At 41.6% G+C, this 16,025-nt stretch overlaps 1 protein-coding gene across 1 annotated transcript in view; it reads right to left on the bottom strand.

Annotated features, from left to right (window-relative positions):
- JARID2 (jumonji and AT-rich interaction domain containing 2) overlaps positions 1 to 16,025 on the bottom strand; it is a 221,212-nt gene that overhangs the window by 82,126 nt on the left and 123,061 nt on the right. Inside the window, exon 4 of the mRNA XM_068236929.1 lies at positions 10,395 to 10,564. Within this exon, the coding sequence (XP_068093030.1) occupies positions 10,395 to 10,564 (170 nt within the window). The remainder of the gene's footprint in view (positions 1 to 10,394; positions 10,565 to 16,025) is intronic.

Raw genomic sequence — 16,025 nt, 5'->3', positions numbered from 1 at the left:
CCAAATTAGTGTTTTAGCTGGTTAAAAAAGCATTATTAAATGCTTGCAAATTTTTTAGAACCAATTATCATGTACTATGATGAAATATATATTTGTCAAGGGGTACTTGTGATAATGTTTACTGTGCTAGGGGTACTTGGTGAGTGCAGGGTTTTAAAAGGGGTACATACCAATAAAATGTTGAGAAACACTGCTCTAGGACACTGGCAATAACAATATCAGGCATTAATCGTATAATCTAAATTTGAAAACATTTTCCTGAAAGAAGAAAAGAATGAAGGCAATGGTGATGTAAAAACTGGTAAATAACTAATGTATACTTATTTACAGCTTTATTAGAAGAACAACTAAGCTTCCCAAGTCACTGTTTTCCAGGCAGTTGATCCTTTAATAAACCATTGGTTTTTTTTTTTTAATATATGTTTTGCTACAGAATAACTAACGAGACATTCTTATGGCTAGTTAAAATGAACGCTTGGTGGGTGTTTACTGCCAGCGCCTGGGACTCTTAAAACGCTCCCATTCAAAAAATTGGAGCATTTGTATCAGGCGTTCAGCGGCGTGTGCGTGAACACAGCGTACCGCTCCCAATTTTCCCTGTTTCAGGCGACCCTGGTTGCTACATGTGGTGCCCAGGATCGATTACCACCGAGTCTTGAAAAAACGCAGATCATCAGCCGCCAAAAGCCCAAACGGGACGCTGCGGGAAGTCGGGCAGGATCCCGTATGAACCAGCCCTAATTCTTGCAAAGGGGCAGTAAAATAAGCATTTTAAACAACAGAGTGCCATCAATACCCTTATTTCAGGACCTATTGCCTGGTGCACACCATGCAATTATCTGTCAGATAGACAGATCGATTTTCTGATCACTTATTATTTCCAATTGTTTTTCTGAATGATTTTGTATAGATCAGACCTGTGCGAAATAATCACTTCGACACGTCTATCTGAAGGGAAATTGCATGATGTGGACTTGGCATAAGTATGTACTGAGCCAGCCCAAGAGAAAGATGCATAGGGGTCACTCACATGGGACAGTGATTGCAACAGTAATGTACATTAATATGTAAAGTAACATATCTAAATCATCTATGAAAAAAAATAATGTTAACATTCTTATACTGTGAATTTCGATTCTTAGACCATTTCTACTTTAAAATATACCGGCTACTTACTGTATGTGCAACACATTGGTAAGGTGTGCCCTAGTTGCACTTAAAAACATAAAAATCCATAAATGAAACCGATTTGTACATATCTGAAAAATGCAGGTATTGTTTGAGGTTTTTCTAGTCTAACTGCTAAATGCTTTCAAAAAAAATTATACCTTATTTTTACAGTATACAGATACTCTATCACATCACTGTATGCTTGCTTAGTGCTAGGAAATTTTAGTGCTGGGTGCTCAAATCTGGGTTTCCCCAGTCGGAAACCCAGATAACGCCACACACCACACTTCAGTACCTCAGCTAGTGGAGAGGTCACTCACGTGTGGGTTACCCTGCGTTTCTGCAAATTCCCATTCGTCCTTTCGGCTTGGAAGGAGGAAGCACCGGAGTCACGTGAAGTGCAGCGTTGACCACAAACGGTGATTCTGTCCATTAGGCGAGGTACTGAGGTCTACAGCGTAATTCAGATTTCGGAACTAGAAAACCCGGATTCAAAACACCCACACTACTAGGGTTGGCCAAAGAGATGCAAATAATACCAAGATGATGGATTATGCACATTTTGTATCTACATTTATGCAGTTTAAAAATTGATTAAAACTGGAATTGGATTGGTCCATTTCCAAGCTGCATAGAATTGGAAAATTACATTGACATCTAGCGAGTACATCTGAACCACAGGAAGCAGCACATCTGGAAGCCAATTACTGTATAAGCAGTCTTGTCATTCAGCATTGAGACTATGAAAAATCTGGACACGCACATGCAGTAGGAAGTAGGGACTTCTGAACACAGTTCCTCATTTCATAACAAAGTTCTGCTTTCCTGTAATTCTATTTACAGTGATATGGAAAGAAGATTCATAATATTTGTTTCCTTGAACATTGACCATCTGAAATGGCAACAATTTCTCCTATTCTCTTCCATGAGGCTGCCTCCGATCTTTTATATATATATTAATGTATTGAAGGGGGAAAGAAAAACAACCTACTAAAGCATTCTACTGTTGATGTGCTGCCAACCACCTTACAAGAAATAAGCAAGTATTTCTTAAAAGCAGGAATTAATGCAACAGCACTGCTAAAGGGATTATCATCGCTCCCTTCATGGATGATTTGCAAGTAAGACAACAGAACCAAAATAGCCCTGAACAATGAGGACACATACACAAGTTAATAAGGAGAACAAATACAATTCATATCCCTGGTGACCCCCTTGCCATCCTAGTCTGTGCCAGGAATCGCTCAGACGGGCACTCGGAATACCCTAGGCGAGGACAGCGCTGCCTGTGAATGGCTTTTTGTGCTCAATCAATATTTCATTCATGTAAAACAGGGATCATTTCCCTCCTTTTTACATGCTAAATACAAGCTGAAGCACACTTTACTCTCATACATTATTTGCCAGTCACAATGTGAATACTGGTCTTCATTTATTGAATGAACATTATGTAATACATATAAAAACTAAACTTGAGAGACTCTAGCACTTTATAAAAGAACAATAACAATAATTTATAAACACAACCAAGAGTGATATTCAGTACAGTACTCCATACATTTCCAACATAAAACTACCGGTACATATTTATGCTTCACCTGTAGGCTCAATGGGGCCCTGGGTAACAATGACATGGGTGTCCCTACCTCCTGAGAAGCAGCATTAAGCTTCTTTGTCTTTAAACCCCCCTCACTCATCCCAGAAGTGGCATTAGACTCCCATCCCTGAGCCCCACAACTAGCGGCTAGCGAACCCCCCCATGTCTCCTCCCATCCAGGTAGAATGGTCCTCATTGCAGAAAGTATAGCAGAAGAGCAACTCGCTTGACATCCAGCATGCTCTTCCATCAGTCTGCTTACTCCACATCTTCATCCCTGCTGACTCTTCTAAGTGACCCGGAGCATGTAGCATGCCACAAGGTCAATGATGTGGTAAGTGGGGATGAAAATGGGGAGCACACAGACTAATGGAGGAGCATGCTGGCCAGACAGGCGAGTCACTCCATTACCAAATTCTTTGCAGGTGCCTCAGGGAACATGATATGCTTAGGAGGAGACTTTGGACGGGCCAGCAGCTGGTTTGAGGACCCTAGGCAATTGCCCAGAATGCCTCTATGAAAGGACTGGTCCTGTTTCTGCATTGGGTTTGAGTATGCCAAGATGCCCTCTGTGGTTTTGTGTTTGATAAATAAATCCCAAAATTGCCACAGAAGAGCCCTGAAAATTCCTTGTTAAAACTAACTGCATGAAGTTTTACTGGACAGGGGAATTAATAAAAATAGCATTTCTAATGTAAGCCTTTTCAAACTTTTTTTAACCTCTATCTTTGCTTATTCAGAGGGTAATTCCATAAATAACCTCAGAAGCGATATTTCCCTCACAAGAGATAAAAGCACTCACAGGTGAATTTAGCTAGTGTTCCTCTGACTTGCTGTATGTGAAATGAGCGAGTACACATACAGGAATCTGAGGCTTTGCAGGCTGTGAGGTTTGTGAACCACAGTTGTGGGACCAAAGGAAAGCCAAGTTTTAACACCAATAGGCTGCGGGACTTCAGCCAGGCTTATTTGAAAGAAGTACTGTCATATCCTGTGCCTGGAGTTCCATATACACCATGAAGGTTAGAAGAATTACAATAGTTCAATTGTTTCCATAAAAATACCTTTTTTGTCTTTTGAACATCTGAAATGACAGCCCCTCATCTTGCTTGTAGCGCTGGCCAGCGAAAGCACTTTAATTTCCTCTACTCTCTTCCAAGACTGATCTTTTATTTATATTATTGCATTAAAAACTACTAAAGCATTCCACTGTTGACATGCTGCCAACCACCTTACAAGATACAGGAAACTATTTCTAAAAAACTGGAATGTAAAAGCACTGCTAAAGAGATTGCCTTCACTACCTTCATGGACGATGTGCAAGTAAGACAACAGAATCAAAATAGCCCTGAAGAAAGGAAACATACACACGTTCATAGGTAGAACACTGCTCAAACTGACCAGGTTTCAAATCTAGGCCACCAGAAAACTAACCTGTTCAAATGCTTTATTGATTGCTAAAAAACAAGCAAAAAAACAAAAAAACAAACAAACAAAGCACGAGTAAAGGGTGGGGATGTGCCTGCAAAGAGAAAAGACGACAGCTTACCATTGTTCGTACTGGCGGTCAAATAACGCTACCTTTTTCTATTTTTTTCACGATACTGGCCCCTGAGGAAGTGGGTGCTTATCCCTGAAATACATGTGGGGCACTTTTGAGGGGTCGATCCCGGACATGGTGCACGGTCTTGTATGACTGAACTTACTCTGTGTGGTAGACACTACCTTTGTACCTCATTAGCACTTTATTCAGTACATTTGTATACGGCTTCATAACTTCTGCACTTTAGAGGATTTGGGGTTAATCAATGATTCTTTCTATATGAATTATTCCACGGTTTTCTATGATTGCAGGAGGCACTGTTTGACATAATTTTTGTTCCTCATTTTTTTTGCATGCTCTTTAAAGAGAACCCAAGGTGGTTCCATGGGGGGCAGATGGGACACAGAGGCATGTTTTCTGCCTCATGCCATGCTTCTGTGTCCTCACACTGCCGATTTTTGCCCACCCCCTCCCAATATTTGTCACTATCTCAGAGGTAAACATGGGGAAGAGTGATTCCCTGTTTAAAGTGCCCACCAGTGGCATTCCTGCAGGGTTTCCAGAGCTGTCATTGACAGAGCTGCTCCCCCACTCAGCCCCCCCGGAACAGGTCGCCTTTTTTTTTCAATTTCAGGAGCCCAGCTCGGGCTCTCTTTAAAGGGAATCTTAAGGCAAAAAAAAAAATGCAGCTTAATTTACCTGGGGCTTCTTGCAGCCCCCTGCATTGCTACTGTGCCCACAGCTTCACTCCACGATCCTCTCATCAGTTGTATTGCCTTTGATCAGCTGTATGCGCAGCCCCGGGCCACATTTGTCCTCATCGTGCTCCAGAGCTACTGTGCATGCGCAGATTGCTGCAGGCTACCGGAGCGTGATCAGGATGTGCACAGCCCGGGGCATGCGCAGTAGCCCGAGACAGGCCAGTTTTGAGGGGAACACTGCTGCTGACTGGAGGGTCGCGGGAAGACTGTGCAGGCACAGAATGACTGCAGGGGGCTGCAAGAAGCCTCAGGTAAGTTTAAGTTTTTTTTTATAAGGCTTAAAATTCCCTTTAAATTCTATTTTTTAAACCGGGTTCAACATTGAAGCAGAACCATGAATATGACATATACTGTGTATGGATAGGGATTGCCAATTTTTTTTTTCCAGCTCGTAAGTCCTTTAAGCATTTTAAATAAAGAAGCAGTTGTTAAGTGTCCAGATCATTTTGGAACATCTTTGTAAAATCAGCAATACTTCATTTCTTTTCACACTTTCTTTACTTCACTCAGTAACAACAACATGCAGGTATATATGGGACATCTGTAATGCATTCACCCCACTTTTCACTACCACACACTGTCAAGTCATTTTAAAAGATTAGACATTAGGTTTGATACAAAATCTAATAAAAATCTATCAATATCTATTAAAACTAGGGCACATCCAACTGTATCAAAATATTGTATATTGATCGGTAAAAGCATTCCTTCTTCAGACAGACGTGTGTTGGGGGGAATAGAGGGCAGATGGGGTGTTCTGTTGAATCGCTCCATAGTCTTGTAGTGCATCGAGCAGTGCAAAGCTAGTGGTGACAACGGATAGATCGCCATTCTGTCAGATGTATGTTGGCATCTGATGAGTGATCGGTGGTACCCAAGTAAACCATTGTTATCAGGTAGATATATTCTTTATCAGATCGAACATCCAACTGATATTGAATGGTGGGCTTACAGGTTACAAATTTGTCTACACCTGTATGTTGCAGATCAACTGATAGGGAGACATGAAAATCTCAAAATGTTTGTCTAGACCAGGCAAGGGCAAACTCGGCCCTCCAGCTGTTATGGAACTACAAGTCCCACAATGCATTTGCCTTTATGAGTCATGACTGTGGCTGTCAGACTCATGCAATGCATTGTGGGACTTGTAGTTTCTTAAAAGCTGGAGGGCCAAGTTTGCCCATGCCTGGTCTAGACAGAGGCTTTAACTCACTAAGCCCTGGGCAAAAATTACAAGAAACAGCAAGTCGGTCAATGCTGCCATTAAAGTAGATCACTGCAGCATGGCAGTCATAATACACAGCAGTCTCTTGGACCTGCAACCTTGCAGCTGTGTACATCTAACCAGGCAAGGGTTTGGACATGAGCGCATGACAATGGTTTCATTAGCGCATACGTCTATTAGGTCATTAGCTTGCTTACTATTTTACAGCCAAGTCACTAGCTTACTGAGTGATTATAATGATTACTAGTTACAGGGCCAGTAACAGATGCAAGCTCAGGAGTCCCAGCTATGAGATTTGGAAATAAGCAAAGCTCAAAATAAATGAGTGAGATAAGTCAGAATGTGGTTAAACTGGATCAAAGTTTACACTCAAATGTCTTTTTTTTATTGTATCAAAAGATTATGGGGCGTATAAATATGTGGAACCTGAAGTTTAATGTTTCACATATCCAACATAATCACCAAACACTATAAAATGAGTGTGTGCAATCAAAAAGAACACTAGGCATCATTACATTCCCCATACTGCACATAATGGAAATATACTATTTTGGATGCAGTCTTGTTTTTTTCATTTTGACACTCTCTCTGGACTTCTAAATAACAGCCAAAGATTCTAAGTTAGCAGGTTTGCTGGGAGCTGCTGTGGTCCTGTGGATACTGATGATAAAACTGCTTTTGCTCTGTCACAGCTATAAGCATTCCCTGTTCCAGGCTAATTTCAGGACATTTACAGATCTGATGAAATAATTCAAGTCTTGGAGCAGGCAGCTGGATTAAGTACAAGAGCTGAAAAAGGCTAACTGTTGCCAAAGGAACATTTCAATTTTTTTCTCAGTGAAAGCCGTCAGTAGAACAGTAATGTTTACGTTAGTGGAAACCATATGTTTCCATTGGGTCACAATCTGATCTGTAGCAGAATGCAATCATGACACAATGCGGCTTTTGCGCTCAAACTGTGAAACTTCAGCCTTTCATATTATTCAACACTGCATTAGGTTAAAGAAAAATTGTGTATTATCTAGGATGTTTGCAAATTACATTTGGACGTGGTCCAGAAGACTGGTGCCAAAGGATAAGGTGATGCTGCTGCCCATTGCAAACAGATGTTAGATTTTGTTTTCTGAGCTGCACAAGAAACGACGCGCTCTATTGTTTCCAGCAAACCAGTTCACGTAAATGTCCGCCATTCACGCTGTGCAGACAAATGCCCAAGTAAGGCTCCCTGCACACAGCAAACCCATTTTGCGATTCCGATTCAGTTTCCAATTTTCAATTCTAATTTTCCCTGAATACATTCAACAGAAAAACTGATCAAAAAATGCAGCATGCAGTAAAGAGCAAAAATCGAAATCTGATGTAAAAAACAATTTAAAAGCGGAATCGCATGCAGTGAGCAGGGAGCCTAACAAGATGTTCTGGTGCGGGCAAACAAAATGATTGAAATAAGTCAAATACTTTTTTTTTTCTAGTGACTGGACAGCCTATGTCTCACAAATGCAAAATGATTACAAAAGATTATAGAAGACTAAAAAAAAAAGCATTCAATGCAGTACACTCTGTGTGATAATATCACAAAACATGATGCACGCATTATGATATGCTGGGGCTAGAATATGCACATATTGTAATATTATATGCAGTTGTCATAACTTTTGTGTTACAATGTAAAAGTGGGCAGTAACGTACGTCTTCCAGAAGTGTGCAGCAGACAGTACAGCAGTCAGTTATAATGCTAATTTGTGGACATATACATTGCACAACAAGGACAGTGCGATTTAATATAGCGTGCTATTGCACAACTGAACACACCTAATATGTGAGCAGTAAAGTTAAAGAGAAATCGAGAGCCCAATATGGTGTAGTATGTCAAAATTGATTGGATAAATTAAACAGTGAGATGGGAATACTCACAAACACGGGTTACCACCTAGGTAACCACTCATTAGGCAGGTGAGGAGATTAGACCTGTCCTCACTCAGGATTAAGAAGTCGCTCTCTGTAGATAGGAAGAAAGGGGGTAGATCACCCCTCCACCTGGGGTGGACTCAAATATATTGGTAGGTGAACAGAGGCGCCAGAAGGATAAAAGTACATAAAAATTTTTTAAAAATTGCTGGGAGGAAGTGGTGGACTCGTCTCCGTTAAAGCAGACACCAAGGACTGTAAATATATAGATATACACATTTATTGAAAATACCCCAAAGATGCAACGCGTTTCGCGGGCACAGCCCACTTCTTCAGGCAATAAGCAGGGGATAAACAACAGCAATTCAGTTATAGCAAGCAGAGCACCTCTGTGAACAGAGGTGCTCTGCTTGCTATAACTGAATTGCTGTTGTTTATCCCCTGCTTATTGCCTGAAGAAGTGGGCTGTGCCCGCGAAACGCGTTGCATCTTTGGGGTATTTTCAATAAATGTGTATATCTATATATTTACAGTCCTTGGTGTCTGCTTTAACGGAGGCGAGTCCACCACTTCCTCCCAGCAATTTTTTAAAACAATTTTTATGTACTTTTATCCTTCTGGCGCCTCTGTTCACCTACCAATATAATATGTGAGCAGGGCCTTAATCATCAGAACTTGCGTAACAAGATAATAAAAGCAGTTACATTGTTTTCACTATGCTGCAGACCCTTTCTCATTGAAGCACAGAGCAATATTGAACCCTAACCCTAATTGAACTAGCAATACCTGTCTATAACAAAAGACAATCACTTGTTATCAATGAATGCTCTAATCAAAATGGCAGGATTGTCCATTGATGGCAAGTAAATCCTCATGCCATCTGAATGGAAGTGATAGCTAAATGAGCAACAAACAACTTCTTCCCCACAGCGGTAGATTTGCTGAACTCTGCCCATGCTCTCCCCCCTTAGACTTTCTGCCTGTAACCCAGTTAGTTATGGCTAAATGTGGTTTATGTATACGTTTATGTGATGGAGTGATGTCTATTATGTCCTACGTTCTGTTGTCCCATATGTTTCTATGTACATGCCCTGTATTTATGTGCCAAGCCTAATTCCGGGCACGACTCAGTCGTGCTTGGCGAAATAAAAAACGATTCTGATTCTAAATAATCATTTTATTGTTAAGTGATTGGACAGGACAGGAAATTCTGAAGGTTTTGTGCATCAGGTTGTATGGATGTGCACGCAAGCCAAGCAACATAATGTCACAGCAGTAAAAAAACTGTATGGAACTTGCCAGAAAGCAAGAATGGGCGCTCACTGTGCCGTAAGCAAGTACGGGAGCATGAAACGGCCATTGGTTTTCACCAACAGGTGCCCACATGTCATTATGAGGTACTGCTGTTAAGGTCCACTCACCTGTCTTAACGCTGCACCCAATAAACAGTATAGTTCATGCAGTGTTGGCCTTCTCTCTCCTTTTAATACTGTGAGGCCTCGTTCACATTGCATTTGGATCGCGGTTGCTTTGGCTTTTTTTACGCTTTTTTCCCCCCCTTCCCGGCGATTTCTGTGAGTTGGGCGCTTTTGGTACGTGTTTTTGTAAATGCTTTTGCAGAGCGTTTCTGTTTTTTGATCCGGAAAAGAATAAATACAATGTATTTATTCTTAAAAACGTGACCGCAATCGCTGCACAAAGCGATTTTGTGAGCATTTGGGTTTTTCCTATACCTTCCATTGAGGCAAATTGCCTCAAAAATGGTCCTCGCAGCGCTTCTCTGAGCGGATTGGAAATGGACCGCTCAGATGTGAACTCTCTCATAGAGAATCATTGCACAAGCGCTTTCAGGGCAATTTGGAAAAAAAAATCGCCAGCGCTTAAAACACTCCAAAAGCGCCTCCATTGTGAACAAGCCCTTAATGCTGTTCTGATCACATAAAGCCAGACACTCTTGATTGTGGAAGCAGCAGCTGTAGCCTACCGCCAGCAACGCTGAGTGAGGAGCTGAGATCTGGACATTGCCTGTGCCACCTGCCTGCATTCAGGGCTGGCGAGTGCTGATCACCCGCACTACTTTTGTACTCATATTGAATTGTTAAGAGCAGCTTTGCACTTACAAGACAAAGATGGGTGTTAATTCAGAAATGATTTTTTGCAGGTTCAACAAAAGTAGCTGAAAACTCTTACCTCGAAGACACAGAAATGTGAGGAAGTCCTCAGTCTTGGGCTTCCGTTTTGAGAGGTCGGATATTTGAGTTACTGGTGGGGGTAGCAATGGTTCCACAATTTTAATGGGGGTTGTGCTAGGACTGTTTGGCTGGGATTGGGCAAATTTTCTTTGTGCTTGCAGCCTTGGCCTGTTAAAGAGAAGATCATAAACTGGTTAGTAAATTGTTTTTGTGACAAAGACAACAGACAAACTACAGATTTGATCTGACAAGTTTGACATTCTTGAAATGAAAGACCTTTCTTGAAGCAGATGACCACCTTTTTTTGGCTTACAAATGTATCATGTCTATGGGCACATTTGGCAGGACCTGGCATGTGAAATAAAGAGGAACTATTAGCCATAATATGCCCCCCCCCAACAAAAAAAAAAAATACATATGTAAGTAGATAAATGCTTGCTCTACTTACATATCAGATGTATTGCACTGTCCACGTTTTTGTTTTCTTTTTATTTTCAATTTTTATTAGTCTCCTGGCAGGGGCCCATCTTGTGCCCCCCAGGTTAAAGAATCCCCCGCATCCCCCTCCTCCCCGCACTAATTGTGAGCACAGCGGGGAGGATAAAGGCAGCAGTCACAGACTCACCTAACAATGGATCCAAGCACTGCCATTCCCATCTATTCTCTGCACTACCGCCGGCGGCAGTGCATAGAGTATACAAGGGAACTGCAGCGCCTGGAACCATTATCCTGGCAGTCAGTGTGCACCGCCTTCATCCTTCCCCGAAATTCAGCATGGGGAAGAGGGAGAATTCGGCGGGCGGTAGGTGGCAGAAGGGCGGGGGGGGAGCAGACATGCCTCTAGAGGAGGGGGGCCAAGGACAGTGAAAGGAAACAGCCTCTGGCCCCCCTCCATGCGCACTAATGCGGCTGCAAGAAACCAGGGGGAGACCAGGCAGCCAATCGCAGCGCAGAGAGGTGAGTGACAGAGGCTTCAGCCAATCAGGCTGATACAGCATGCCATGTCACTTTTCTTTTGCGTCTGCATACCATCTTAGAGCCTGGGGGCATGGGGAGAGAAGGAACATAAGAAGATTGATTTTAAAGTTTGGATTTGCCCGGTTAGCATCCTCTTGACTATTTTAACAGCCTGCACTAGAAAATTAATTTTGTATTTACTGCCTAACAGTTACTCTTAAAGTGGACCCAAGTTAAAAATACGAGATTTCAGAAATAAAATCTATTTTCTAAATGATAATAAATAGCAGCCTTTTTTCAGCTGCATGATGACAAATATAAAATATTTTACATTTATTTGAGTAGCCCCTCCCTTCCTTTCATATTGCCGGGTCAGAAACCGGCAAACTGGTGGAATGTCTGGCAAAGGAGGAATTGCTTAGGGCTCTTTCACATTAGAGCAGATTTTCTGCGTTTCAACGCAACGGGTAAAGTTTGCGTTACCCAAGGTGAAATGAAAGTCCATAGATTTTCATTTTAGCTTTCACATATAACGCAGCCTTTTTGTGCGTTGCGTTACATTGCACCCAGGCGCAGTTTTTCAGCCGACGCTAGCTTTATGCGTTACAATGTTAGTCAATGTAAAACGCACACTATGTGCGTTTTTAATCCGTTAACACAGGCAATCAGTCCCAGAATGCAACAGAGGAACAATGTAGAAAGTTGAAAACTAAAAGGAAAAAAAAATGACCTGCGTTTTCCTATGTGCTGTAACGCATTGAAAACGGATTAAAAAACGCACACTCACTGCAGTGCAACGCATATCAAAATGCATTAAAACGCATACAACAAAACGTATGCTTTGAGCGTTCTCCAACGCAAGCTCTGATGTGAAAGAACCCTAATGGCTGCCACCCGTATAACCATTGTTATGAAAAAGGAAGGGTGAAAAGCATGCACTGAAATGCTCATAGGCTTGAAGGAGTGTTTATTTATCTTTGTATGTGTCAGAGTGGTGCAACTAAATATTTTGAATTAAAAAAATGTTTGGTTTGGGTCCGCTTTAAGCCTAAGGTAGAATTGCATGGATGGGGTATATTGTTGCAAGGTCCAATGCAGGGTCTTGTGCCACCACAGAGCATAGGCATGCCATGCAATGGATGAATGGTAACAAAGCTCACTGTCTCAAAAATGATCATACCGATTGGGTTTGTCTAAAAACAAACATGTTGCAAACATATTAATGTGAAGTGGCCAATAAAAATTGCTGTCTTTAAACCATCCATTTGGAGTACGCTGAAGAAAAATACAGAGTGTTCATCTTGCTCAAAGCATCATTAAATACATATTGCAGAGGTGCAAAAAGGGTGCATGCAAACTCAATTAGCTACTCACCTTTTTAAACTCACATGCACAGACTCACTGCAGCCATGCATACCACAGTAAGGGCCCGTTTCCACTAGACACATTGCTATGCGAAGACAGCACTGCATCGCAATGAAACTGCAACCAATTCACATCGATGGAGTAGTTTCCATTGACGCGATTTGACCTATGCGATACGGCACAACGCGGGAAATTTATGGACAGCATGCAGCAGTTTTCCACAGCATGCATCCAAATCCCCATAGCCACCGATCGGAAGCCGCATGATGCCGCATCTGGTAGTACGGATGACAACCGAAAGTATCTGCAGGGGGATGCAAGGCGGTCACCTCGCATCTACTACACTAGTGGAAATGGGCCCAAACCTTTTCCATGGTGTCTGTCTGCAATTTCACGGAACCATACATGCATCTGTAAATGAATACCCCATTTAATTAACCTTATGGACAAAATCAACTGCACTACTATGCAGGGGTTTTGGTTTTTTTTTTTTGCCGCTTTGTTTCTGGTTAGTGCTAAAAAAGGAATACAAGATTGGGAGTGGAAAACGTTATGGTTACAACACTTATTAGACACACACACACAAAACTGTTGGTAGAACATCTGGGGATGGAAAGACTGGCATCCCCACGACTGGACACTCGCACAGATAAAGGCTTACACTGGTTAAGGCACATGGTACTTCTTAATATGTACACTATTAACCCTCCTGGCGGTACACAGTTCCTGAGGCTGCGTCCGCGGAAGGGATTTTTTCAATTAAATTTTCTTTAGCCTTTGTAGCTAGCACTAGGCTAGCTACCATTGTCCCCCAAGTTCCCCGCCACCCTTCTGATCCCCCGATCGCCGACGTTATATGTTACCTAGCTGCAACCCTGCGAGAGCCGCAGCCTCCCCAATGAGCTTCAGTCGTCGCTATGGCGACGATCGGACAGGACGTCTGATATCATGACGGCATGCGCAATCCCGATCCTCCACATAGTTAAGCCTGGAGCTGGAGAGGCTGCGCCATCGCGGGATCCGGGGGGGAGGGGGGTACGTATAACGGCGGCGATTGGGGGCAATCAAAAAGGAGGGGAGGACTTAGGGGACAAGTGCTAGCTACAAAGGCTAAAGCAAATTTAATTTAAAAAAAATCCCTCCCGGTGCAGAGAAATCTTCTGCGGCTGCTACCCCGAGTGTAGGTCGAGGTTACCGCCAGGAGGGTTAATACTTTGATCAGTGGGGGTTTGATACTCTAATTCATGCTAATAGTGAAGATAAGTTCTGAACCTTGAATTACCAGTGGTTAGGTGAGTAGCATATATCCAGTTGCATGAATAACATTTCTTTCTCGGATCATTATAACGGTTTTGTAATGTAATAGTTCACAATCAGCATTGTTCTGTTGACCTCACCTTGTTTTGGTTTATATTTTTGAATATTGATTTGTCTTCACGTGAATCATTTCATTAGCATATGTACAGATTTATTATTATTATTATTATTATTATTTATATAGCGCCGACATATTACGCAGCGCTGTACAGTATATATATATCTATATATATATATCTATATATATATATCTATCTATCTATATATATCTTGTCACTAACTGTCCCTCAAAGGAGCTCACAATCTAATCCCTACCATTGCCATATGTCTATATTATGTAGTGTAATTACTGTAGTCTAGGGCCAATTTTAGGGGGAGCCAATTAACTTATCCGTATGTTTTTGGAATGTGGGAGGAAACCAGAGTGCCCGGAGGAAACCCACGCAGACACAGAGAACATGCAAACTCTTTGCAGATAGTGCCCTGGCTGGGATTCGAACCGGGGACCCAGTGCTGCAAGGCGAGAGAGCTAACCACTACGCCACCGTGCTGCCCATCAGATACACAAATAATATGATTTTGTTGCACTAGGCACTTTATATGGATTTTTGAGCATTATTAACCACATGAATATAAATTTTTGAATATTTATTGTAAATGTTACACAATAAATTTGCATGTGTTTTGCAGCACACAGTTCACTTTTTGGTATGCACATTCATCATAGGTGCGCATACACTATTCATTTTTCATCATCTCCATAATAACTCCCAACTGTTTGAGATCAGAAAGAGGGATCCTTAAGCCACACCCTTGCCACACCTCTAGCCACACCCAATCCTCCACCACCACACCCCTTGGCCCACATACGAAGAAGATTTCATTAGAGAAATATGTTGTTTTATAAGTCAAACCACACTGGTCCGTTCTATCCTGGTTCATTTTCATTCATACTACCATTTAAAAATAAGAAATGTATCAATTTAAAGGATGGGAATTAAGTTTAGAGTCAATTAAACACATTTTTCTGTAGAAAAATTCATATATTTACACAGATCTGTATATCAGTCCTGAAAGAGGGACAAATATAGGAAAAGAAGGATAGAGGGACTGAGTTTTCAAAGAGGGACTGCCCCTCCAAAAGAGGGACAGTTGGAAGCCATTTCATCTTGTGCTAGGCACTTTGGTTATTTATAATATATCCTAAAAATATTGTTTTTGTATTATTCACTTGCAGAGAATATTTGCATAGACATGTTTTTCCTATACTGATCAGCGTTTTGCATAAACACAACCATTTAGTAAAAAATAAAAAATCTACCCCCCTTTTGTATATTTATTGATGTGTTAACCCCATTTATTGCCCCAGAATTAACTTAATGTACATCTATTATGAGTCCTACTTGGATCATCTAGTTAAGTCTGCGTACACCCCCCAGTATGTTTTAACCTCCTTAGCGGCAACCCTGAGTCAGGCTCAGGACGGAAATCCGCATCTCAGATTGGTAATCCCAGGTTGGGTCCATTGGAGATGTGGACTGTGCAGGGCTGCCATGTATGATTTTTAGGTTCTGAATGCTTGTGAAAATATTTGCACAGCTTTTGGGAAAAAAATCTGAAAATAATCATACCGCCAGGGAGATTACGGTAATTGTTTTTATGAATTTGTTTCAATGGGATATAATCATTGAATAAACTTTATATACTTTATTACACATTATGGTGTTTTGATAATTACTTTGTACTGTAGTGTTGAGGCCTAGTTGTTGGTGCTCAGTTGCTTTGCAGATTAATTCTATAGGTCAACTCACTGAACATACAATTCTATTGGCCTGTTCACAGTACCGCGTGGTAACTGATCCCGTTATTCTAACTGGCTGTGTATGCAGGCTTTCTATTAAAGTCTATATCCATTGCAGTTCACACATATTCTACCGTCTGGACTATGCAACTGACCACTGTGAATCCAGTCTGAAATGCATGCTTTAAG

Source organism: Hyperolius riggenbachi, chromosome 5 (assembly GCF_040937935.1).
Source record: "Hyperolius riggenbachi isolate aHypRig1 chromosome 5, aHypRig1.pri, whole genome shotgun sequence".
In the NCBI taxonomy this organism is placed as follows: domain Eukaryota; kingdom Metazoa; phylum Chordata; class Amphibia; order Anura; family Hyperoliidae; genus Hyperolius; species Hyperolius riggenbachi.
The sequence above is the reverse complement of the archived record's forward strand: the minus strand, read 5'-3'. Positions and strand labels throughout refer to the sequence as shown.